We start from the raw sequence: 26,017 nt of genomic DNA on the forward strand, positions 1-26,017 counted from the left end.
AGAAGACCACGACAGAAAGAAAAGATCAGAAAGTCACCACCACTACCACCATTTATCTTCCATACCTACAACATTTCAGTGAAAACCTCAAATGCATAGCCAAAAATTTCAACATAGAAGTCTGGTGAAAATCCTACAATACCTTAAGGTCCATTCTGGTGAAGAAACAAACAGCGACCTACCAAAAAGAATCTCAAAACCATCATCTATGAAATTCTGTGTTCCTGCAAGGATACATACATTGGAAAAACAAGAAAACTCACGACAAGAATAAAAGAACATAAAGATAGTTCATGACTCATGAAAACCCAAAATTCAGTCATTGCAGAGCATGCTATGTCAACTAGACACAGAATAAACTGGGAGGAAACTAGAATCAACGACACAAATTCTGGAAGACAATGAAAATCAAAGAATCATTTTATATTAACACTATTAAACCTTCACTAAACAGAGATTCTAGATTAGAGGTGAGTAACCTGTGGCTGCCATTGGTTGAATGTACAGGAAATCTCTCCTACAATCAGAAACGATGATAATCCACAATCCACGAGGACACTATAAAAGACCAACAACATCTACACACACAGTGATCTGAAGATGAAAGGCGAAAGATTTTCGAAACATCGTTCTCTACACTTGTGTCTCCACAACAGGCAGTTGCTGTCCATTCTACAATGTTTCATCGTAAATACTCTGCTTAAACAATCTATGAAAAGAACACCTGATCTACCAGAAATTAACATCCAGAGGAAAGTAGGGAGGAGAAAACTTCAGTAATACATACACACACACACACACACACACACATGTATATTCATGACATGGCAGAGTGCTAGAACCAAAATCTGGTGGCATCCGAAATTGTATCAGGTCTGCTGTGCAAGTGACATCATGCCATCTACAATATTAATTGTCAACAGGTCATCTCCAACCAAATCTAGTCCCACTGGAGAATGACAGGAAGGAGGAATGCCATGGTAGAAATAAACAATCAGCCAGATATATAGAGAGCAACACAACATAGTGCTACAATCAAAACTTGGCAGCCTCTGGAATTGTACATCAGTCCACAACAGGAAGTGCAACATACCAGTGACACCTGCAGAATGCTACTGGTCCACTCTCATGTGAATAGTATGATTTGTCACCCAAGATGCAGTTGCTGTCCATTCTACAATGTTTCATCCTAAATACTCTGAGATTCAGATTATTGAGGCAAACCTATGCCTCAATAGATGAACTCCCCATGACTAAGAACTGCTAAGTGGTAATGATTTTTACACTCCACTAGAAGAAAGGGAAGAAAATGTACTGAAGAGTCCAGTGGACTACATCACAAGAGAAAATACAATGGATAACAGCAATATGCTATTTTGAAAACCAGAGCTACCATGCTGGCAGAGTCAATCAACCAAAATCTGGCAGCATCTGGAATTGTACATCAGCTACTTTGCAGTAAGAGTCTCATTGGCACGAAACATCAGAGATGGGAAGCAATCTCTGTCTAATTTACTCATCTTAGTCCACGAGTTCTGGATGAAGCAAACACACAATTACAGAAAACTACTGACAGCCCTACAGAACTACCCTTTTCTGTGATGAACATAACCTAAACCTGCAACATATTTGTTTAGTCATATATAACTATAAAACAGAATAGACAGTGCAGATTAAGAAAAAAAGTATGCCTTGTCAGGCACCACTTGCCACTGAGTAAGATCCACAATACACTAGCAAAAAGTTCTCAAAAACATAAGAAACGTTTGAACAAAAAAACAACCTTTCACAATACTAAAATGCAAAAATTTAAATAAACAGTAAAGAAAAGTTAAATCTGTAGTATAAAGGAAAACATCAGCAAATCTGCAAGCAAAAACCAGCACATCTGTACAGTACTAGTGCCAATAGATAAGTGATTAATGAGTGCATATGTGAAGGGGCATTGGTTACAATATCAATGGTGTCATGCTCCTATTGGTGGAAAGTTGGCTCATGATCATTTGCATGTGGATATGCATGATTGGGAGGTGGAAGGCTTGTGGCATGTAATGAAAATTTGTACTGATACAGGGCAGTGCTAGTCAAATAAAACTATTTTATAAGAAGAGGTAAGGTATCAAAAATAATGTTTCAACAACTACTGTGCTTGTCATATGCCTGCCTGAATAATAAGCTCAAGTGACAAGTGAAATGTGACATTGATATTGGATATGGTAGATTGTGTTGTTCAACTACTATCATTGTTATTGGATATGGTAGATTTTGTGTTGTTCAACTACTATTATACATCTTTTTCTTCATGAAAATCTTTGAGTTATTAAATAAAGGATTTAGTGTAACAAAATACAAGAAACTTAAAACTACTGTCCTATGGCAAGTATAACTTTTTATTAGAAAATGTAAATACAAAACAAAATGGAATTGTGAGAAAATTTGAAACCTTACAATGGTAGGGTTGAGCAGACAGATTGTTTTTCTTTTACTGACAGAAAACCAGGAGCTCCTAGTTTTTGATGTGGTGTCGAGGTGTTGTTCAAAAACCCTAAAGACCAAAAAAAATGTTAATGACACTGAAGGTAAAACATTTCTTCAAATAGGAGTAACAGATATAGAATGTTTGTACAGCTCTGCTATAACAACCAATTCCAATGTCATTCTTCCTCAAAAAATTTATAATGTCTTTACAGTTGTAGTTATATACAAGTCTATTTATTTACTAGAGTAACATTAAAACACAAGGAAGAAAAGTATTGGCACATAAATATACCTCAAATACATGCAGTACATATGGAATGCCATAGCTTTTAAAACCAAAAGGTAAAAGCTCAAATACCACAACATTTTTTATTTAAGCTATACTAATGCTTTGTTCCATTATTACAAAAAACATTTTGCTGCATAGCATTAAAAACAACTAGTTCCAGTCATAAGAACCACTATACAAACTCTTCTAACATCAGTAAATGTGGTGAAATACGTTTGTTTTACATTTCCTATTATTAGCTAAAATATTATCTCTTAACTTTGTAAAGAAGTTGATTGAATTGATTCATCTTCAAAATAACTTGTAACCATAAAGCTATATGGACCATAAGTCAGAATACATCGTGTATAAATTTGACAAGTTTTAAACAAGCATCATGAGGGTGTTGTACACAAATAAAGTAATTTCACTAAACATTTGTCAGTGAACTTACAAAGGATTTACCAAGTCATTGTGAGTAAAAGGTGATTTTCATGCTAAGAATAAAAAATACTTCATTCCACTTAAAATTTTTAGATTTTCTTTTCATAACCTCTGGAACCTACTATATGAACATAAAAAATATTTAGTAAAACTTCATATTTTTTTCTTATTTCCCTCTATCTTAACACTAACTGTTTCAAAGCTATCAAAGTAAAGGGGAATGACAAAAATATTATATAAAATTAACAACACCTTTTTCTTCTACTTTGAAGGCATAATTTGTTTCAAATTACACATCTTCACAAGTTCAATTCTTATTCTCTACACATCTATTTTCTAAAAATACATATCACTCTCTGAAATGGAACATGTCAAAAGGATTACAATTTATTTGTTGTTTTTTTTAAGTAAACTATAAATCAATTTAAAAAATTCTGTTAGTCATTCACATTAGTAAAATCATTATCACACAACACTACATTTATATCAAGTGATTAAAGATATTTTCACCTTCTCATATAAAGTTGATTAGAAAATAATTTCAAATTAACTGAAATTTCAGCAAAAAAGATAGGAGACTCAAATTACAAACAAGAATTTTGAATTATGTATAGCTTGTGCTTCTGAATTGATGGAAGCTGCAACAACCTATCTTAGAAATTAGAGAATTTGAATGTCAAGAATTTAGAGCTCAGAAGTGTCATGTGATAAATAATGAATAAATATAAGTGAAAACTAAAAAATGTTTCAAATATTTCTTTACGAATTTAAGAAACTGCAATTTAATTACTATACAAATTTTAATTAAAAATAAATGTTTATAAGCCAAGTTTAATGGGACACATCAATAATAAAGTTGTTTAATTTGTTTTCATAATAATACTATCATAACATAAACATTTTTACTCTGCCACACTCAGTTAACTATTTTCCTTTTACACTCCATGGTGCAAGCTAGAATATTACCTGATATACTGAGAAGACTCAACACTCTTTAGAGTTAGCAAAATATTACACATTACACTGAGAATACTAAACACTCTCTAGTGTTAACTAAAACATTACTTGTCATACTGAGTAGACTAGATACTTTCTAGTGTTAGCTAAAATATTACGTGGCATAATGAGAAGACTACACACTCTCCAGTATTAACAAAAATATTATCTGTCATGTTGAGCAGTCTAGAAAGTCTCAAGTGTTAGAAAAAGATTATCTGTCATACTAAAAATACTATAGTTTATAGTGTTAATAAAATTATTACCTGTCATACTGAAAAGAATACACTCTCAAGTGCTTGCAAAATATTCTCTCTCATAATGAAAAGAATATTAACTCTCTACTGTTATAAAAAAATATCTGTCATGCTGAATATATTAGGCACAATCTGGTGTTAGCAAAAACATATACTTTGATTTTTAAAAGGGAGTGACATTAAAAAAGGTCTAATGTATAAATTAAAAAAAAACTTAAATAGTATTAAAAAGATTACTGGCCTTTAAAAAACTAAAAATATTTCTAAGGTGGATGGTGTCACTATCACCAAGAACACTTTCTAACGTTACAGATAAACCTCAAGACAAAACATGTTTAAAATGGTGTCTTTGTTGAGAGTCAAAATGACAGCAAGAGAGTAAAATGTGGCTTATTGTGACTCGAGTGTTAAACAGACAATACATTAGTGCATCCGTCCCAGATAAAAGAAAATGATGGGTTACAAAACTGAGACCAATGTGTATCTAGTTAGAACAATGTCCTCTTTCTGATCCTCATGGAAGCAAGACAGCCAAAGTCCAATATAGGGTTTTATTTGGAAAAGCTTATTTTTGTGTTGTTCACTCGAAGCTGACTGTTCAGTATCCAGGAAAACTGGATAGAAGTAGATGTTAAAGAGAAATGGGCCAGTTGGTTTTGAATATTGGCAATTCCAGGGTGCAAACTATTGTGAAGCAATTTTAGGGCCAGTAGAGGGCAAAACGAGTCAGTACAAATAGTGCAATTGGAGTACTGGTTAGCTTATTTGTGGTTCAGTGGTTGTATACAAAAAACCCTCTACAGCTCTTATGCTCACTGCTGAATCGTACGCCATTTCTCTTGTCCTGGATCACAAACCATGGCAGAGCTTACAGAGTCACCCAATTTCAAAACATCCATATAAATAAGAATGGAAGTATCATTCAAAAGATGTTAACCAAATAACAGACAGTATTTCCAAGTGGGAGTATATGCTTTTCTCAGATGACTTAAAAAAGGTCACGTTTAGAAACTGTAATAAGCCATGGTGGGATGGGCTGACCAGTGAAAACAGCAATGTTATCCAAGGACAAACCCAATTCACCCAACTGCACCTGGATACAAAGGCCAAAAGGAGCAATGGCAAATCATCTATTCTGAAAAAGTGTGGCCCACTGAGAAAGGAAAACACAACCTCAGGTGGGATGCTTTGGTGAGGAACGAAGTTTTGAAGCATAAAGTAAAGACAGTTGCAAACGGCAGAGATACAAAGAAGCTTCATGAGACTCTAAGCTCTGAACCGGAGAAGTGCAGAAAGACCCAGTGCAGAGCCAAAGTCTTTGATGATGAATGGAGTCCAGCATCTTTAAAGCCAAGGTCCTGGCAGAGCCATAGACCAATGATCCATAGTCAAGTTTCAATTGGAAAAGAGCACAATATATCTTCAGCATTTAACATCAATCTGCTCCCAAAGTGGTGAAAGAGTGGACACAAGCAGCACAACTCCACCGATACGGAGTTCAGGATCAGGGTGAATACCTCGTTAGCAACAAAAGTGCATGCAAACGATTTTAGAGACAGAGAAGTTAGAGCCGTTTGCTGTGGTCCACTTCACTAAACAATTGAGAGCAGTCTGTAGCTGCTGCTCAATATACCTCATGTTCAACAACTGACATGAGATGTGAGTCGTCGACACAAAGCCTGTTTGTAACAGTAAGATGGAGTTGTTCAGTGATGGCATTAATTTTTATACTGAAAAATATGACACTCAAAACACAGCCCTGAAGGACTCCAAGTTCCTGTAGAAAAGAACGGGAAATTGTTAAACCCAAACGAAACTGAAATCTCCTGTCCATTAAAAATTAATAAAAATGGGCAAATAGCCACTTAACCCATATATATGGAGGTCTTGCAATATGCCATACCTCCATATTGTATTATAAGCCTTCTCAGTGTCAAAGAATATTGATACAAGATGTCGTTTGAGAAAGGCTTCTCTAATTGATGTTTCAAGTCGATTTAGATGGTGCAGTGGAGTGCTGTCGTCGGAACCCACAGTGGGTGGGCGAGAGGAGGTTGTTTGATTCAAGGAACCAAACAAAACGAGCATTAACCATCATCTTTAAGGTCTTACAGAGACAGCTCATCAAAGAAATAGGACGGTAGTTTGTAGGAATCTTGGGATCCTTCTCAGGCTTAGAGAAAGGTAGGACAATAGCCCAGTGTCAGGAATCAGGAGAAACATTCTTCTGCCAGATCCAGTTAAAAACAATCAGAAGAATAGCAAGATAAGCAGGAGATAGATGGCACAGCATTTCATAGTGTACATCATCAGGTCCGACTGATGTACTGCCAGATCAATAAGGGGCCAGTTTGAGTTCCACCAGTGTAAAGGGATGATTATACTCATAGAGACAATTAGCTCGAGAGGAAAGAGGTGATTGCTCTGCCTGAATCTTAATGGATAAGAAGGTGAAGGATGAAGCAGAAGTACTAGATACCCGGCAAAAGCCTTCACCTAGAGTATCAGCAATGATCCAAGTATCAGCTACTTCCTGGCCAACAGAGAGCATGATTGAGAGGGGGACAGAATTATATTGCCCACTGACCTTTCAAATCTTGCCCCATATGAGTTTGAAACTGGTGGTAGAAGATATGCTGGTTGTGAATTTAATCCAAAATTCTTTCTGGCTTTGACATCTTACCCACCGTGTATGTGCACGGGCCTACTGGAAAACGATGCAGTTGAAGAGTGTGGGATACTTAAGAAAATTATCCCATGTCCATTTTTGAACCTTCCGTGACATGTGGCAGGCCAAATTCCACCACGGACAAGGTTTTATGAATACATTAAGCAACTGCCTGTATAATGCAATCAGTTACTGTTGTCACACAGTCGTCTATTGATGACTTACAGACAATGGTAGAATCAAGTTCTGCGAGAGCAGTGAAAGAGGATCAGTTTGCTTAATCTAGCTTCCACCAGAGCACAGGGGTCAGGTGGCATCTACCACAGCCAGTCTCTAGCAAAATTATACAAAAATGATCACTGCCTCGTGGATTATTGTCAACCCTCTATGAAAAGTCGAAAAATATTGAAGGGGAGCAAAGATCAACAGCAATAAAGGACTGACTAGGTGCATGAAAATAAGTAGAAGAATTTTTTTGAAAAGAGAAAGATTGTGATCAGAGAGCATATGCTCTACAGAGCGACCCCTACCATCAATATCTGCACTTCCCCAAAGGATACAATGTCATTAAAGGCCCCCAAGATTAAAAAGGGAGCCAGCAACAGTTCAATGAGAATTTCAAAGGTCTGATTGATCATAGGTCTCTCCAGGTGACAGGTAGAGAGAACAAATGGTGATGGTATGCCCCTAGGAAACATGAATGGCTTCAGCCTCCAAGGGTGTGTCAAGTGGCAAAGACAGGGTGGGCACATGCTGATCAACCAACAGTGCCACCCCTCCATGCACTTGTCCATCACCCAACTTGTCATTTCTGTACAAAGAAAACTGCCGAAAGGTGACTGTATCGACAGGTTTCAGAAATATTTCCTGTAAGAAAAGACATACAGGATGGTAGGAAGCAATCAGTGCTTTGATGTCATCTAAATTAAAATGTAAACCTCAACAGTTCTATTATATCAAGGTGACCATTTTGATTTATGTGTAGGTAAATTGGGTGGAAAGCCCTACAATTTATGACCATGTCTTTTTCCTTTATTGTCTTCATTCGAAAGAGTTATCTTCACCTCCATGGATCCTGGAGTCGATTGGGCAGGTCTTTGTTGTTTGAAGAGGATTCCAGCGACTGAGGACATGAACGAATGATCATTTTGCATCCTGGGGTGGGAGAATAAGATGTACCCAAGGAAATGCCCATACCAGGAACCAAAAGAAGTAGATTTTGGGGTTTACTGGAATGTTTTTAACCATGGACATCAAAAGACTTTTCATTTGGTATGAGAACAATTCTACTGGAGGCACAGAGAGATCTGTCTGCACTCACACTATAGTAGTGAAACAAAGTGCAACAGCATATGTCTGAGATGGTGAACAGCAAATTTCAAGCCTCAAGGTAAGTAATGTTTTGAATCATCTTCAAGCTCTGCACCTCTTTTTCTTCCAACCATTTAAAACAAGAGCGAATGTAGGATGGGTGTGAGCCATGCAATTGACCAAACGAGGGTCCATTTCACACTCATAGGCATTGTGGTCCTTGCTATCACAATGAGCACATGTCAAGAAACCACAACATGATGTCTTTGAGAGACCGAACCTCAGACAATGGAAATATGAGAGGGAGTTTGGAATGTATGGTCATACCTTGCAACTAAGATAACCTGTGTTCACTGTGTTGAGATGTGGATATTTCCACCAGTATGTCACCAAATCGAAGCTTCTTCACTGACTTTGGAGAGCCATCAAGTCTCTCTAGTCCCTTCTGAATGAAAAAGGGAGACATCTGCCCTAAAGGTTTGTCTGAAAGAGAATACAGTATAAGAAAATAAGGCACAATATGTGTTACAGATGTTGAAGATTGCTGCTCAGAATCTTCAAGACGTGGTTGTTTACCAATGGACTGTTTTTTCACTATTTTATTTAAGTTTTTATTTGGAGGATCCATAATAAAAAAAGGAATATTTTGGTGCCCACTGACCCCACCCACCATGGAGCCCTACAATGTCAAACAAGGACACTGCAACAACACCAGGGTTTCGTAAGCACAAACACTAGCACAACACCAGTTGAGAACATCCAACACTGGTAATTGGTTGATTTGATCCAAGAACAAGTGGACCCACCCCAAGGCTGTCCATATACAGAAATTCAAGGCCAAAATGGTGTATTAGGGTTGTACCTCACAACCACCAGGATCCTTTTGGCTCAAAAGTATAGTTTATAAAATATTAACTCTAATATGTTGTCTGAGAAATGCATTTTAAGATATCACTTTCAAAAAATCTTGTTCTAAGTGTTACAAGCTGTGAATTAAGTCTGATAACTTATTATTCAAACTTACATTGAGGTATGCATTTTATACTTGCAGTGTACGATTGAGTTAGTTCTAAATGTCACAAGCTGAGAGTCAAGGCTGATAATTGTTATTTCTTCACTGTATATTCTTGGTAAGAGTTTTATAACTAATGGTACATAGTTAAATTAGTTCTAACTGTCAGAAGCATCTATATTTAATATGAAGACTAAATAGCCAGATGTCTTCTGTACGAAAAATTTGACTTCATTGTTGTTGGAAGTTCAGTGCTTCAGAAAAAAGCAAAACATACTTTAAAGTCAATGAGAACCTTAGATCTATTCATCAGAAATTATTTAATTTGGAGTTTGAAGAGACTGTTTTAAATAATATAACTTGACATTTCTAATAATGACATTTTGTAATGTTATTAATTAACTTTGGTTAAGACACACATATATAAGCCTATTTGTGTGTGTACATGTGAAATATACATATAAAAGTTATATTTTGTATTCCACTTAGTTCCTTAACCTTCTTACCAGGATTAAAAGAAGTTATTACTGTCAAAACAAAGACTTTATCAAGATTATATGAAACTATATATTCCAATTAGTATGATAAATATTTCATCTTATATAGAATTTTGTTACAATCAAAGTTATAATTTTGCTACACTGAAAATATAATTCCAATGGGCACTTACCTCCTCTTACATAAATAGGTATTCTCGTTCAGTGCTGATGTCCATATGTAAATACTGTTTTTTGCACACCACAAGCTTTGAACTCCCACATACCTTACAATCAACTGGTTCAACTACATCTCACATGTAAATCATCATGCAACATTCTTACACCATTACATAGGAGAGAGACACTCTCTGTCATGTGACTCCCTCCATTCAATTCTACTGAAAAATAACTGTTTCAGCAGAAAATGTAAGCACTTGTTTTTAAGTGTAGAGGAAGGGTGGGAAGTGTGAGAGGAGGTAAGAACCTATCAGAAATATATTTTCAGATAGAAAAATTATAATTTCCAATAGAGTCCAGCACCTCCTCTCCCATAAATAACTAGAATCCCACAACAAACAGGTGGAGGAGCTGGTGCAATGAAAAAACAAAGAAACATTCCTCAATACATATGAAAAACCTCATAAAAGAGTAAATCCTCACAGTAAAGAACTGTACATGAGAGACTGCACCATAACTATTATTTTCCCAGTGTGGAATTTGGTGTCACAAATATGGGCAGGAAAAGGGAAAAGCATATCCAAACAGGAGAGGACAATGGTAAGATAGGGATCCAAACCATCACATTAGAAGTGTCATTCCCATAGACCACAGGAATGTGGGTGAAAGTGAAAAGAGTGCCCATAGGCATAGAGAGATTAGGGCACGATGGATCACACACTGCATCCCAAACCCATCCACTGAGAACTGACATGTGGAAGTAAGAAAAAAGATCATACCACCAGCAAGTCAACTAGAATCCAAAACCCAGAAATTGGGAAATGATACCCATGTGAGGGTAGGAAAGATGATCATATTAGTGGCAAGTCAACTACAATCCCAGCCATTTGGTGGGTGTAAGAAGAAAGATCACACCATTTTCACCTCAAGTTCAGCAGAACGGAAGAACTCTGAACTCACTGTTCTGTGAATAGGACATATGATAGTAACACGATAAATTATTTGACTGATCTAGGAACCTGGTATCCATACAATTAACATAAGAAAGATGTCTCAGTAATGGAAACTAACGCTCTCAAAACTATCCAAAATCTACATATTAATCTAAATGTCCTACCACCATGACCCACAACACGAGTGGAGGGAACATGAGTAGAATTGAGTGAGGTAAAGAGACACCTATAAAGCACTTGTGAGGACTTAAGTTGATTTGTTCAAGCTTTGAATCCAAAACCCAACAACTAAAAACTGCATCCATGTGAGGGAAGGATAAGAGTTCCCAATCAAAGGGGTGAGTTTTATTTTGATGGCTCACTCCAAAGACACAATATCCTCAGATAAACTTGTACAGAGATGGAGCACCAGATTAGAGGACACCACATCATCTATACCAGCAAAATACCACCACCATACTCTCAACTAAATGGTTATAGCATTATTTGTATTATATATAAATATCACATTTAGTACTCCAGCAGCCTGGAACTAGACAGTGATAAGGACTCCCATACTCCACTAAAAGAAGAGAGAGGGATGAAAATGTGGAAGAGAGTACAAAATAATGTCAAACCCAAAAACTTTGCAACAGGTGACAATAAAAACTTGTTTTCAAAAGCATGTGTGATTTATTCAACTGAGGGTATGGCAAAGATAGCCAGCTACTCCTTTCTGCTTTACCCATGAAGTCCATGGGTTAGTACAGTTCAGAACAGGTATATCAATGAAGCAAATATATTACAAGAAAAAAAACCTACAAACGATCTTGTGGAACACCCTATCTCAACAGTGAGCATGTTATGGCTATGGAAATTAGAAATATATAGTCAACAAGGCCTGAAAGTGCAAATTTTATTATTAGAAGCACACCTGGTAAGGCACCATTTGCCACTGAGTAAAATCCAGACAGCAAACAAAATGCCCCTCAAAAAGAAGAGAAATACACATAAGATAACTTGCCCAGTTACAGTCTCTCCAAAGTCTAAAAAATGGTTATAGGCAGAAGACAAGAACCCAAAAAATGAAAATATAGAGATCCAATGCAGACAGTGAGGTATAAAATTATATGGGGTAGTCCACTTGTTCGACTGAATAATTTTCTACAAAGGATGATGGAGATGAGACACCAGGGAAAAGGTAATGTGCTTGATCTGGTGAAAAGACACCTGGAACAAATAATTGGGAAAAAAGACAATGAAGAATAAGCTATTCAAATTAAAAGGCAAACCCAACTTGTGAGAGTGGAAGGAGAAGTCAAGAGAAGATGTCCACCTTGGAATGAATAAGGAAGAACAAGCATCCTGGAAGGAAGTCATGCAGGTAATAAGACAATGAAGAACACAAACACGACATTGTAGCCTATCCAGATCTGACTGATAATAAAAGGTGGGAAATGAAGGAAAGTGAAATTAGCACGGAGAAGAAGTTATCCTCTCAAACCACTGAAAGTTTGGGAAAAAACTATCGATTTTAATAAAGGAAAATTTATATGAAAGGATACAGAGTAGCTGAAATGTTGATGACAAATCAGATCTTCTTGCCAAGGACCAGACATGAAGCCAAAATATATAAAGGGCTGAATGAAACACAGATAACTAAGGTTGAAAAAGAAAGGATGGAGTAAGAGAAAGAGGTGATTGAGGGACAGATTGGAGATGGAGCAGCCATGGAAATCACAACTGTACTGACCAGTAAGGAGCAATAGAAAGGATTTGAAACAGAGTGGCTTGGATGATCAAAATTATCCTGTGAAGATATTTGTTAGTCCAATCTTGACTGAATGCATTGACAGCCACAGCAAGAGGATCAGGAACCAAAGACCAAAACATAGGTAACCTGTTATTGAGGAATGTGGCAAATGCATCCAGGTGAGGACTGCCCAACTGAAGACATAGCAATTAGAAAACAAGATTGACAGACCGCTCTGATTGGATAAACTTTGTCAAAATGGAAAAAATAATCTGCAACAAGACTGAATGCACCTGCAATATGACAAGCAAGAATACAAATACTGAACGTGCAAACTCAAAAAATGAAGATCCAAGTTTTGACCACAAAGGGAACAAGAATGGGTGCCACCTTTATGATTGCTATAAGCCACCACTATCAAATTAGCAGAACAGATCATGGGTAGGTATTAGGAATGACTTCTCCAATTTGATTAACCAATGCATAAAAGCTGCTTCCAGAAGAAGTAGATGAGTGTGATGTGTGAAATCCTGTTTGGAATGAGCTGACAGAAGTCAATCATCCATGTAATGTTGTAAGCACACCACCCAAGCATGCAAAAATCAGGTAAAAGCTTCAAACACCCAACAAAAGACATACAAAACTTAATCTAGCTTGAAAGTCGGGTCATAAAATGGATAAACTTAATGGCAAGACAATGGAACATGCAGGTATGCATTTGCAATATATATCTTGTTCATCCAGATACTCAGTGGAAAAGTGCACCTGAAAGTGAAAAAAGACTCCATGGTAAATTGGAGAGGAACCAAAAATTAATTGAGGTTAGACAAATTGATCATAGGTTTCTAGTCCATGGTTTTCCTGGGTACCATAAACAACCTGGAATAAAAACCTGAAGAAGGATCATTGACAGGTTCAATGACCTGCTGGCAGAGAAGATCTTGTACTGCCTCTCACAGAAAGGAAACTGGCACCTGATAAAATGGATGAGGGAAAAGAAAGTGAATGAAACATTCCTTGGATGATAATCAAAGAACCCACACATCTGTGGTGAAAAGTCACCAAAGGGGAGCAAAATCAGTAAAAAGCCTCACTGGACAGGAAACCACCAGGTAATCACTGGTATTGTTGATTTTGTGTCCATTTACTTCAGATAACACAATGAGGTGAGGAACCCCTGTAGGTAGGAACAGGTAAGAGCTGGGAAAGAACTGGACAGGAATCAGTAATGGGGACATGTCTAGGTTCTGAATAAGACAAACAATCAACCAAAAAGAAAGATTAGTTTGTTGTTGCACCAATTCTATGTGGGATTTCAAAGTCTCAAGAATATTACCAAAAACATAATTCAGTAGAAGAGAGGCCCATACACAAGTCCCAGGGATAAGTAGGCAGTAAACATACTGGAACAAAACAGCTTCCCTACCCAGGAGATCCCACCAACAGAGAAACCACATGTGTAAGGATAGAGCTAAAGAAAACAAATGTGCCAATAAAAATAACAGGGAGAGGCTATCTCTTGAAAAACCCTCTGAATCTTTGTGGATCCTATCAGAAAGGAAGTGGATGTAAATTAGTACCATTGTAGAGTCAATAAGGTACAACAAAGGTGGTAAAATTTGGCATAGAATAAACAGAAAGAATTATCATAGTGCACCTTCCACACAAACAAAATTGATTATGACTGTTGGGAATTAAGAAACAGACATTCAGCCTGATGACAGGCCAAGGCAAACTGATCAAAAGCCTACGAACAGTGAGATATGCTGACACCATCATCCATCTGAGAAACAAAATGCTCAGTCCAAACCCTAATATCCAGGAAAGGGGAAAAAACCAACTACTCAAAGGAGGAAGTATCATGTAATAAAGAAGAAATAAATGAATAAAACAGAACATGCCAGAAAAAACAGAACAAATAAAACATGTTAGAATTAGCTGATTCCACAGTAGGGGCAAAGGATGACATAGCAGAATCAGGTGGAGAAAAAAGGCTGTCAAAATCCTTGTGAATCCAAACAGGTTTGGCACGTTCAGGAGAAGCAGGTTGACTCATATAATGTTCTATCTAATAGTGATGATACCTGATAAGTTCACAGATGAGTCACCCCCACCTGTAGTCTTTGTATGTTAGTAGAACATATTACTAACAGAATTGTAACCTGAACTTCAGAATTCACGATGTAACAATGAAGAATCAAGCATAATTATTTGGTAAGAAAAAAAAATAGAAACTGGAAGAATGAGCTATTTGAAAAGTTGTTAACAGGTTAAAACAAATGAAAAAATCACTAAGTTACTAAAAAACACAACTGAAGAACACTACAAAAAATGTCTTGGCATATGTACTGCGAAACAAAAAGTGACAGTTTAGTAGAATCGAATAGTCACATGCATCAGGAGTGTGTGTCACATTCTTATTGGTAGAGAATTGTCACTTAATGATTTACATGCAAGATTCAGTTGAACTAGCTTATTGTAAGATACATGGGAGTCCTAGGCTTGTGGCATGTAAAAAAACTTTTTTGCATATAGAGGGCAACACTGAAAAGGAATAGCTTTTTATGTGAGTGGAGATAATGTTCTACATCAGAGCTAGAAAGTACTGAACCTCTCTTGCTTTTTAAATTGCTATGAATGTAGAAACCAAATGAGACATTACTTCTGAAGTACATACTAAGATATTAACTACAATCTTAAACAAACAGTGATGTGAAATAGTTAGGACACCCTATGAAAGCCTGTGTATTTGTGTAACATTTTTGGAAATATAGATATTTAATCTCAATTTCAACAATACTGAGAGATTATAGAAATATAACTAAACAATTAAAACTGAAGAAAAGACTAAGATCTTCTGCAAATGTAATTCTACAAAAATGCATGAATGTTGAAATTGAGATTAAATATCTATGTATCGAAAAATGTTACAAAAATACACAGGCTTTCATAGGGTGTCGTAAATTTTTCACATGACTATATGTTTGATGTTTCAAGAATATTTCAAGAAATTGACAATCTATATATTTAATCAAGACATGTTTTTTGAATTAGCATACAAAAACAATAGAAATACAATCTTCAATGAGTGTAAAAAATACTTTAAAGTGTTTAGGTTTAAGATGTACGAGTTTTATCACAGACTTTGTAGCATCATCATTTTTAACATATCCCTCAGGAGCCAATGGATGTCTTTTGTTGAATATTAAACATGAATTCAATCCAAAAACTCCCAAAGAAGGTGATTTTAGACATATCTTTTTCTGAAACAGGTTTTCAACTGTTACTTAAAAAATTTTTATGTGAAATATAATATCCTCAAGTCTCCATACTAGCTAGTATTAAAATCTACCAGTTGGAAATAAATTCAGTGTATCAATAAAGCCACATTCTCAGCATCATTAATTAGCAATTGCAAACCTATTATGCTTCTGCTATGATCTCTTGATGTTTAGCTCACAACTTAGATACAAATAATTTCACAATAGTCAACAGTAGGATGAGCAGACAGGAACACTTTGAAAGCAGCTACAAGCATAATATTATACTTGACTTGCTGCCCAGTATCTGCCAAAGTAGTTCTAAATGGATCCTGAAACCTCTGCATTTTACTTGTACTTTTAATGCTTCATGTGTTTGACCATTTAACTTGTGATTAGCTGATGGATTTCAGTCACCTCATCACTTTAAATCATTTTTCACAACCCTAGTGCTAAAAAAAGTGTGGGAGATGCCTTCTTTTTAGCAAATAAAATGTCTGAACATTTTCAGTTCGAATTAAGAAAAACTGGATTGGGTAGTTTGAGTTTTGTTTTTGACAAAAATGTTCCTCACTAGCTCCTGAGGGGCCTGTTCAATAAGCTCAATAAATGGTGGTTACAGATAAAAATAAATATCTTCTTTTTCAATTAAAAAGGAGGCATTGAACTGCCTAATAAAAAGAGTTGTTTGATCTTTAATAAGATGGGAGTATCACCTGTTTGTGTAGTGGAAATCATAGATCCTTCCATGTCTGGTTTTTGCTCAGAAGACTGGAAGTAAGGAAGATTAATATTAGTGGACACAGTAAATACGGTTTCTTTTAAAGTTGTATCACCAGTGTTAGATTGAAATTCTTCAGCTAAAGATTTTGAATCTTTGAGAGAAGATACTTGTGACAGTTTTCGTCCAGGTGTAGTATCCGAAGTTTCCAAAGTATGGCTTACCCTTACAATGAAAGAAGAAAATTAGATTGTTACATGTAATATACAAACATACACATGTAAATTAAGATTCTATTCAAGCCTAGTAATCATATTAACCCCTGTACCAACAATCTGAAACAACAATACATGAGCAAAAAATTAAAGTCCAGTTTGGTTTTGGGTTTTTAACTTCTTTAGAAAGTATTACTAGCATCTTTGAAAATGCAACACCTTTAACACTCACATAGTCACTTTACACATGCTAATCTTTATGTCTGACAACCTAATGTATGTCATGCTCTTTATCTCCTGAACAGTTAAAATCGTATAAAAAAAAGTTATAAACCAAAAGGTTTTGTTTCAAGTGTACATTACAAAAAAATATTCATTTTTTGCAATTTCTGAAGTTTCATATCAACATCAATCTGTCAGTCTTCTTGCTAAATAGTCCATCTGAGAAAAAAACTTAATAAGAACAAACAAGTTGTTGTGAGTGAATTTCACAAGAAAATGGAACTTCTTCCATCAAGTGATAGAAAGAAGTATTTCAAAGGTAGAAGCAAAATGGAAAAATCTCCATAAAGAGAGGAATTTGTTTGATGATATACTTGTTGTTCAGTTCAAAATGGTATATTTTTCATGTTAGTATTATACATATGCATAACTTCTTTGTATAATGTTGAACGAGTTAATTTGACATTTCTCATGGAAATGACAACTGTTAAGAAGTGCTCACTTTGGTAGCACTCTATTCTTGCACTCAGCAAACTCACAAGGTATGGTGGTATCCAGTGGTACAATTCCCCGTGGCTACTAAGCAAACTTGAGCACTGTTTTGTTGTAATACACCCATTGTACCAATTCCAAACATTTTTGTCAACAGTGCATTTCAGTCAGTCTCCTTTGCTTAAAAACAAATGCAATGCAATTTTCCTCATTGAAATAACACATGGAATAACAAAAGATGGTTGAAAATTACCCACTAAACAAATATAATTCATATATACTCTAATTCAAGGAACTGATTTGATTACACATTTGTATTAATTGCAATGTTTAGGAAAATTACTGATGAACTGTTTCAACAGGCATTTGCCAGTACATTACATACATCAGACAAATTGAAAAGACAGAAACCTGACACAGGTTTTCTAAATGATACTACCTTGTATTTATTTTTTTTAAAATGCAAAAGCTATTTGTTTATAAATCAACATAGTGCACTAATATACAAACTTACCAAGGCTTAATAGTGGAAGAGGTAGATGACAGTAGATGAGAAAGAGCCTGTGTGTTACAATGTTCTGGTGTTGAAGTCAGATTATTATGATCCAGTAGTTGATCTAATATCAAGCTGCTACCATTGGGTTGAGAATTTGATGAACTTAATGTGCTAGTAACCTGAGTATTCTGTGAGAAAACCAAAGATTTAAATGCATGTTAATGTAGTTGAAGAGTAGATGCAAGAACAAGAATATGGCAAAAGAGCAACAACTAACTTAGTTTCAGATTTTGTAATGAACCATTTCCCTCCAATTCCAGAGAGTAGGTTTAGAGACCTATATGAAGTCAATCTAAACTCAATGTTAGTGAAATGAATAGAGTCATAAACTACAAAAAATAATGACTACAGCTACATTCTTAAAAAACACACACCTCTAAAGATAACATATTAAAAAAAATGTTTTAATGCAAAAACCAAAACCTAAACCATTGTTTATTACAGTTAAAGTAGGAGGTAGTTGCACATCACACTGAAAGGTATCACAATGAAGTATGAAGCAGGTGCACATCACACTGAAAGGTATCACAAGGAAGTATGAAGCAGGTGCACATCACACTGAAAGGTATCACAACGAAGTATGAAGCAGGTGCACATCACACTGAAAGGTATCACAATGAAGTATGAAGCAGGTGCACATCACACTGAAAGGCATCACAATGAAGTATGAACCAGATGCACATCACCTAAAAGATATTGCTGCTAAATTAAAAACCAGTTGTACATACACTTGTAGTTAAAATTGAAATAAAGATTTTTGTCAATCGGCTTTCAAAATCTGATTTTTAAAGACAAGTGACATATTTCCTATAATTGCTCTATTTGTGTCTACTGCAGGTGAACTCTTAGTGTCGCATATGAAAAACAACAAATTAAAATAAGATGGCTTTTTTCAGCTATCCCAAAAAGCTATATTGCTTTTAAAAGTTAATATTTATACAATCTTTACAACCTTTTAAGATCTTTCTTTTTTGCCTACATTTACTGATACATTATAGAAGCCATGATTTGTTTAAAATATTATGTACTTTACTAATATTACAACTGAACAAAATTACTTACAAAGAGTCCAATAATGAAATAAAATTTCCTTTGACTTTGAGGATGTAAATTTCATAACCTCTAACACCCAGAACAAAAAGTTTTACTATTATACTTTTTTTTTTATATTTCATTGTCAGAGAAACACTCCAAACAGATTTCTAGGGAGCAAGTTCTGGAAAATTCATTGCTGCCAAAATCTATTACACACAAACAAACCTTTAAACTTCAAACACAAAATATGTATCCAAATATGCATATTGCTTTAATTCACAAACCTTCAGTCACATACACAGTAACAAAGACTTATAATACTGCAAGGATACTACTAACTAGTTTTGCCTACATTGAAAGTTTAATTTCATAGAAATTAAAGAAAGAATGTCCAGAAAAAATGTATAACATAATGAAAATTACAAAAAAGATGTGTATGTTACAAACTACTTTATTCTGTACTGTAAATACTCGTGCATAGTAGTTATAAACCATAATACACACAAACAAATACGTGTCTAGGGCTTAGATGCAATATGCAGTATACACCATTCCTAACAAAACTGAATTGACAATGGCATTACATTCGTGAGGTTCACTGTTAAATAAAAACAAAATCCAAAAAGCAATATTCTAATTTTCTTTGTATGTATGTATTTTTTGAGCATTTTATCCTTTGGAATAAAAGATTTTATGATAAATTCAACTCCAGACTTGTTATTCTTCTTTCCAAAATCATTGTTTGTAACATAACATCACAAAAGCCTAGCTAATTTTGTGTACTTACTAAACACAGACATAATTAATGGAAAAAAACAAAACAACCACTGTGATCTAATCAAAATATGAACATGCTATAACATCTCTTACATAAAAATATGTTTCGACACAATGTAAAGGTAGGTGAAAATCCATTTCTACATCTTCGCGAGTTTCATGAAACCATTTGATTTCAAATTTCCACTTTAAAAATGGTACTAGCAAAAATGATGTAATGGAATATCAGTATATCCACTGTGTCTTTTTGTCATTGTTATTTTTTTATTTTAAAAGTGTCCAATGTGCTGGCAGTTCACTAAGTGATTTGTTGATTGTTTAGTAGCCTATTTTCAAATTCATGAAAAGCTATGGCTATTACCTATGATAACAAACTTAATGCTCCAAGCATCAGAAGTGATGACTTGATAACAGCAAATCAAGTAAAATAACCACAGATACATTGCACACCTCAAACAGCAACATTCTTGAAATATACCATACTGCTAATATAATTTGTCAAGTCAAAACTTAAACTACACCATTAGTTACTCCACATAAAACACTGTTACTTACATGTGAGATACTTGAGTGATGAGGTCCTTGTAAAGGTTCCAAGCTTCTTAAAACTCCTATAGGAAGCTTACCTTCTACTGGTTTATGATCAACAACCAAGCAACCAAGCTGATTTATGTAATCACTGAAGAACTCAGTCTCATATAAAAATTGGATATTCACTGAATTATTTGGATTTGGAACTTCACAGCGTTGGTTTAGAATATACTGGAGCTGTGAATTAGTTTAAAAAATGTTGCTATTAGACATCCAGTTATCAAAAATCTATAGCTTCTAACTATACATAAGAATTCTTGATGTTGCTAAATTATATTGTTACAAAATACAAATTAATAAATTTTTATGGAAATACTATTCACAGTAAAATTAAGTCACATTTTTTTAAATTTTATATGTAAGTTTTTGATTGGGTACAGCACCATACAGCTGATAACCCGCACACAAGATTTTAAAATGTGGCATATTCTTTTACAATGTTTCTTCTTCATAACTGCTTGATCCCATTGAGAATATAAAGAGAAAATATTAATAATATATTGCATAAGCATTTTATTTTTATCATTCTCAAGTGAATGTGTGTGAGCATGTCTCCACACTTGTTTGTGACTTTTTTTTTTATAGGATACCTTCACATATACCCACTACAGCACTGTATCCTCCCTTCTGAAACCAGAATTATGCCACTGCATCCAAAAAAACTTCCAAAATTCACTGATAAATATACAAAAACAAAAGCTTCTCCTTTGTTACAAATATTTCTAGTAATTTCTGTAAAGCATCAAACGAACTGTTCAGAAATCTTGTTCTGAACCTTTTTCTTAAAACTCCAGAGTTATTATCAGATCTAAGTGCTGCATCTATTTACAAACCATCAATTTACTTTTTGTTAAAAAAAAAAAGTCCAGATTAGTATGCCTAACACAAATTTCCAACACATTTCCTACAAACAAAGTTTTAAGGTAAAAAATTCAACCAAGGTCCTTCCTGATGAAAACCAGTGTGGTTTAATCCTTTAAAAGCTCATTAATCTTATATTCGTCAACAAACACTGTATCTCCACCCTCAAAGTTAATTTTAATATATCTGAAGAAACTACACTCTTAGTATTAAGATTACATGCCAACTATTCTCCATAAGTCCTTTTTGATAATCTGATTTTCTTAACTAATTCCCTATCCTGCAGCCCTTTAATCTTTCCATCTCGGCCATCAGTTTAAATTTCTGGAAATGGTAATTTTTCATCTCTAGCTTTGTTACATACATCTCCACTAAGCCACAAGTTCCATCAGTTAAATAAAAATTACTAATATGACAAATAGTCCCAGATGATTTGGTAGGAGAAATATGGAATATTTTTTAACATCTCATAATCACTTCAATGGCATCTTTTTGTACAAATTTATAACTGTTTTTTAAAATGACACAATCAATGACTCTGTCTTTTAATAGCATACATATAAACAGTCTTTTAAAGATACTACACTTTATAATTTCACAAATAAATAAAGACTTCATACATCTTTAAAGTATTCATTTTTAATTTTACAAAAGCATTTAAGCAGTTAGATTGAATGTTTTATTTCCATGTGCATTACAAGATCAAGAAAAAGAGTTAATACTCTTTACAATCACTGAATATACTGCTATAGTTATGTTGTGATGATAACCTACACTAAAAACACTCACCTGTTCTGTCATGGCTTTTCTATTATATAATAAGGCAAAACATGTCCCACTGCTAATTACTTCTTCAACAAAGTTCACACAATACTGTAGTTTTTCAGACAGTTCAACAAGATTTTTATTCTTTTCTGAAAGTTCTTGTTTTTTACTGTTACATATTTCATTTAATTCTTCAATAAGTAACTTTCCTCGCTGACTCAGTTTTCTTATGAACCTTAAAGCAGATATTAAGAAATCTAAAATAAATAACTGACTAACTGTTTAATTTACATTTTACCTAAACCATAAGCAAAAATGAATGCTAACCTTACTGTTTAAACGTTCCTAGTATCAATACATAGCATACTTAGATTTAAAAAATGCAAAAAGTAATAACCCAAAAAAATTGATACAGATTCTTTCCATCTGTGCATCTTCAATAGGATTATGCATGCCAAAAAAATATGCTGTACTCTCTCACCCTGGATATTCTCAACTGAGCATAACATTAAGTTTTAGAGTCTTACATCCATAACTTTATTAATCTACTTTTTGTTTATGCTATACAAATTGATATACCATAGAACCTTAGTTACTAATCCATATTTTAATAGTATACTGTATACATTTCAAGTTCTTAATTATACAAGGCAATATTTTTAAAAAATCCTAAATTTCTCCTACAGTAGCACACTTTCTCTATGCATCTTCTCTTCTATATTTTATCCACCACTCCTTGAAAAAGTATGAAATCAAACATAAATTACTCACTATAAAATTATCATTGCTCACAAAAATCATAATTTTTATATCCTTCAATTTTGTTTGATTACATAGCTATAAAATAGAAAATCAGAGCCTTCTGTCACACCCATCTATCACATCCTGTCTTTCAGAATCTGTTAATAGTTCTCTTTTATTTCTGATAGATACTTACATCTTCTCACTACATTGGCTATTCTTGTTCAATGCTGCTCTTTATAGGCAATATTTTCCATCATGCATGCCACAAGCCTTCCACCCCACCCCCATACTGGAATTGGAAGGGAGGGAAGCACCTACCAGAAATAATTTTCAGTATAAGAAAATTATAATTTCAGAAATAGTACTTGCTTACCTCTACTCAAGATTAGCTAGAAACCCGCACTGACAAGGAGGAGGGACCAGTACTAGGGAACAAGAGAAGTATACCACAAAAGTATCTAATGGATACCTCTGGAAATGAGAGAATCAGATCCAAAGATCAGAAGAGGGGAACTACACAACTTATGAGCTAGATATGCTCTTCACTCAACAGTTGAATGTGTGAGATACAAGGATGGAAATGAAAGGAGCACATTAAAGTGGGAGAGAATATGGCAGGTCCCCCTGCTAGTACAGCTGTAAATCTATGGATTTACAATACTAAAATCAGGGATTTGATTCCCCTCGGTCAACTCAGCAGATAGCCCAATCTGGCTTTGCTATATGAAAACACACACACAATATGGCAGGAAAGTGATCCTAACCATAGAAATACTGTAACTCAATCCCACAATGATAAAGGTAGGTAAACACTCTAGGTATAGAGTGGCTGAGGAACATCATTCCATACTCAGTAAGTCAACTACATCCATAACCTTCTTGCAGGGTGCCAATATCCATGCAAGGGTAGGATAAAATTCATACCATACACACTTCAAATCCAAGAACCAGGGTATTGAGAATTACTCTAATTTTAAGGTAAGACACAACAATTAGCCCTGAACTATCAATTTGTGAACTTGACATCCTGTATCAAAAAGATGTCAATTGCATGCAATCCATTACCTCAACCATGAAGCAGGCCAGGACCATCGAAATGATTATAACATCCCTGTAAAAGAGAGGATAAGGGACAGCCAAGGACACAACTTAAACAATCCCCATTACTAACACTATGACTCACAGCACAGGAAGACAGACAACCCAAAACCTGTGTTGAATGGATCACTCTAAATCCAAAACCTGCCCACAGGGAACCATCATCCATGTGAGGGTAAAATGAGGGCACCCAATCAAAACAGTGAACTGCATTTTGATGTCTCACTCCCTTGACTGGATTATTCCAATCTGGAGAAGTTTATGCCATCTACAACCACAGAACTCCACCACCCTACTCTGTAACTTCATGGTTATTGTGTGGAATTCATTCAGCAAGGTGTCTCCATGGTCAACCACTCCAGCAGGTTGAAACTGTAAGGTGGAAAGAACTCCCATACTTCACTCAAAGAAAGTAGGGTGACAGTGCATTGGAAAGTCTGAAGGATCATCATCACTAGAAACAGTGCAATGGGTAACATTAAAACCTCATTTTGAAAAGCAGACCATTCTAGGCACAACAGGAATGTGCAGCAATACCCTTCTGTTTTATCCATTCAGTCCAAGGGTAATACAGTCCAGAACAGACATATTTAGTGAGAATGCAAAGTCACGAAAGATAAAGCATTCATGAAAAAGGCTGTACCTTGTGGATTTAAATAATACCCAGTCAAGCACCACAAATTAGGATCCATGTAATAAAAAAATATATAAAGACACAGCAAGAAAGAAACTATGAATAAAAACTTAACAATTAGAGTTGCACCAACATCAAAATAATGACACAAGTAATAATGAAACAATTTGAAGGAGACAGTGAAAGATGAATGTACTGGGTGTGGTCCACTTTATGAATTGCAGAATCTCCTTCAAAGGATGATTAAAATGAGAAGAAAAGTAAAAGTGAGGTGTTGGATCTGATGGAAGGACAATTGAAACAAAGTCTGAGATGAAGAAAATGAGAAAGAATAGTCCAATTTAACCAAAATGCAGCTTCAAATGGTAATGGTAGAAGATAAAAGATCATGAAGGGAGGAAGATTACCAAGAGATAGAGTCTGCAATATGTTTCCCAGAGGTTAGTAGTACAGGCTATATAAGAACACAGAAACCTGAGGCAAGCCACAAAACATTTCCAAATCCTGTCAATGCTAAAGATAGAAAATAAAAGGAATAGAATAGGAAAATGAAGTAACAGCCCTTCTGAGCTGCTGAGATCTTTGAGAGAAAGTAACAATCCAGATAATGGAGAAGATATGTAAAGTAATAAAGGATACATGAAATGCCAATGGCAAATGTATCTATCCTTTGATGTCCACAGGCTAAAAAAAGAAAATATGTTTTAAGGGAGAGATAAAACATGGAATACAAGGAAAGTGGTTCAAACAGAAATAAAGTAAGAGAATGTCAAACCATGTAAATGTCCCAACCCGGAAGGGTAGGATGCCTGGGAGGGCGACATATCTGGAAGGAATGCAAGAGAATGATAAGAACAGAGGAAGTAGAAACCCTACGGTATTGGAAAAATGAAAATTATGGGATAAAGCCAACCAATATTCAGTAAATGAGGAGACTGAAGTCACACTGTAAAAGAGTCAACTGCAAAATTCTGCAACATGAGCCATGGTAGGCTTGTTAGTGGAAACATCCTGTTAGAACACCAGCTGTGGGATACATTTCATATGTATTGGTACACCTCCATGGAAGACAGATGGATGGAACTAGCTGATAAGGAAGTGACTTGAAATGTGAAACTAGATTATCTTGCCAAGGATCAGACAAGAGCCAGGCATGAAAATGCAAAACATGAAAATTGGGATGTAGGAAATATGATTGAGGTTAATGAAGAAGGGAGGGAGAAGTGGACAAGGAACAGAGGACAGAAAAGCAGTCACTGTAACCTTGGAAA

At 35.1% G+C, this 26,017-nt stretch overlaps 1 protein-coding gene across 1 annotated transcript in view; it reads right to left on the bottom strand.

Annotated features, from left to right (window-relative positions):
* LOC143238873 (E3 ubiquitin-protein ligase TRIM33-like) overlaps positions 1-26,017 on the bottom strand; it is a 94,860-nt gene that overhangs the window by 47,709 nt on the left and 21,134 nt on the right. Inside the window, exons 4-8 of the mRNA XM_076479478.1 lie at positions 22,295-22,505; positions 20,609-20,821; positions 18,200-18,369; positions 16,752-16,981; positions 2,449-2,545 (exon numbers count right to left, since the gene is read on the bottom strand). Of these exons, the coding sequence (XP_076335593.1) occupies positions 2,449-2,545; positions 16,752-16,981; positions 18,200-18,369; positions 20,609-20,821; positions 22,295-22,505 (921 nt within the window). The remainder of the gene's footprint in view (positions 1-2,448; positions 2,546-16,751; positions 16,982-18,199; positions 18,370-20,608; positions 20,822-22,294; positions 22,506-26,017) is intronic.

Source organism: Tachypleus tridentatus, chromosome 13 (genome assembly GCF_004210375.1).
Source record: "Tachypleus tridentatus isolate NWPU-2018 chromosome 13, ASM421037v1, whole genome shotgun sequence".
Classification (NCBI taxonomy): domain Eukaryota; kingdom Metazoa; phylum Arthropoda; class Merostomata; order Xiphosura; family Limulidae; genus Tachypleus; species Tachypleus tridentatus.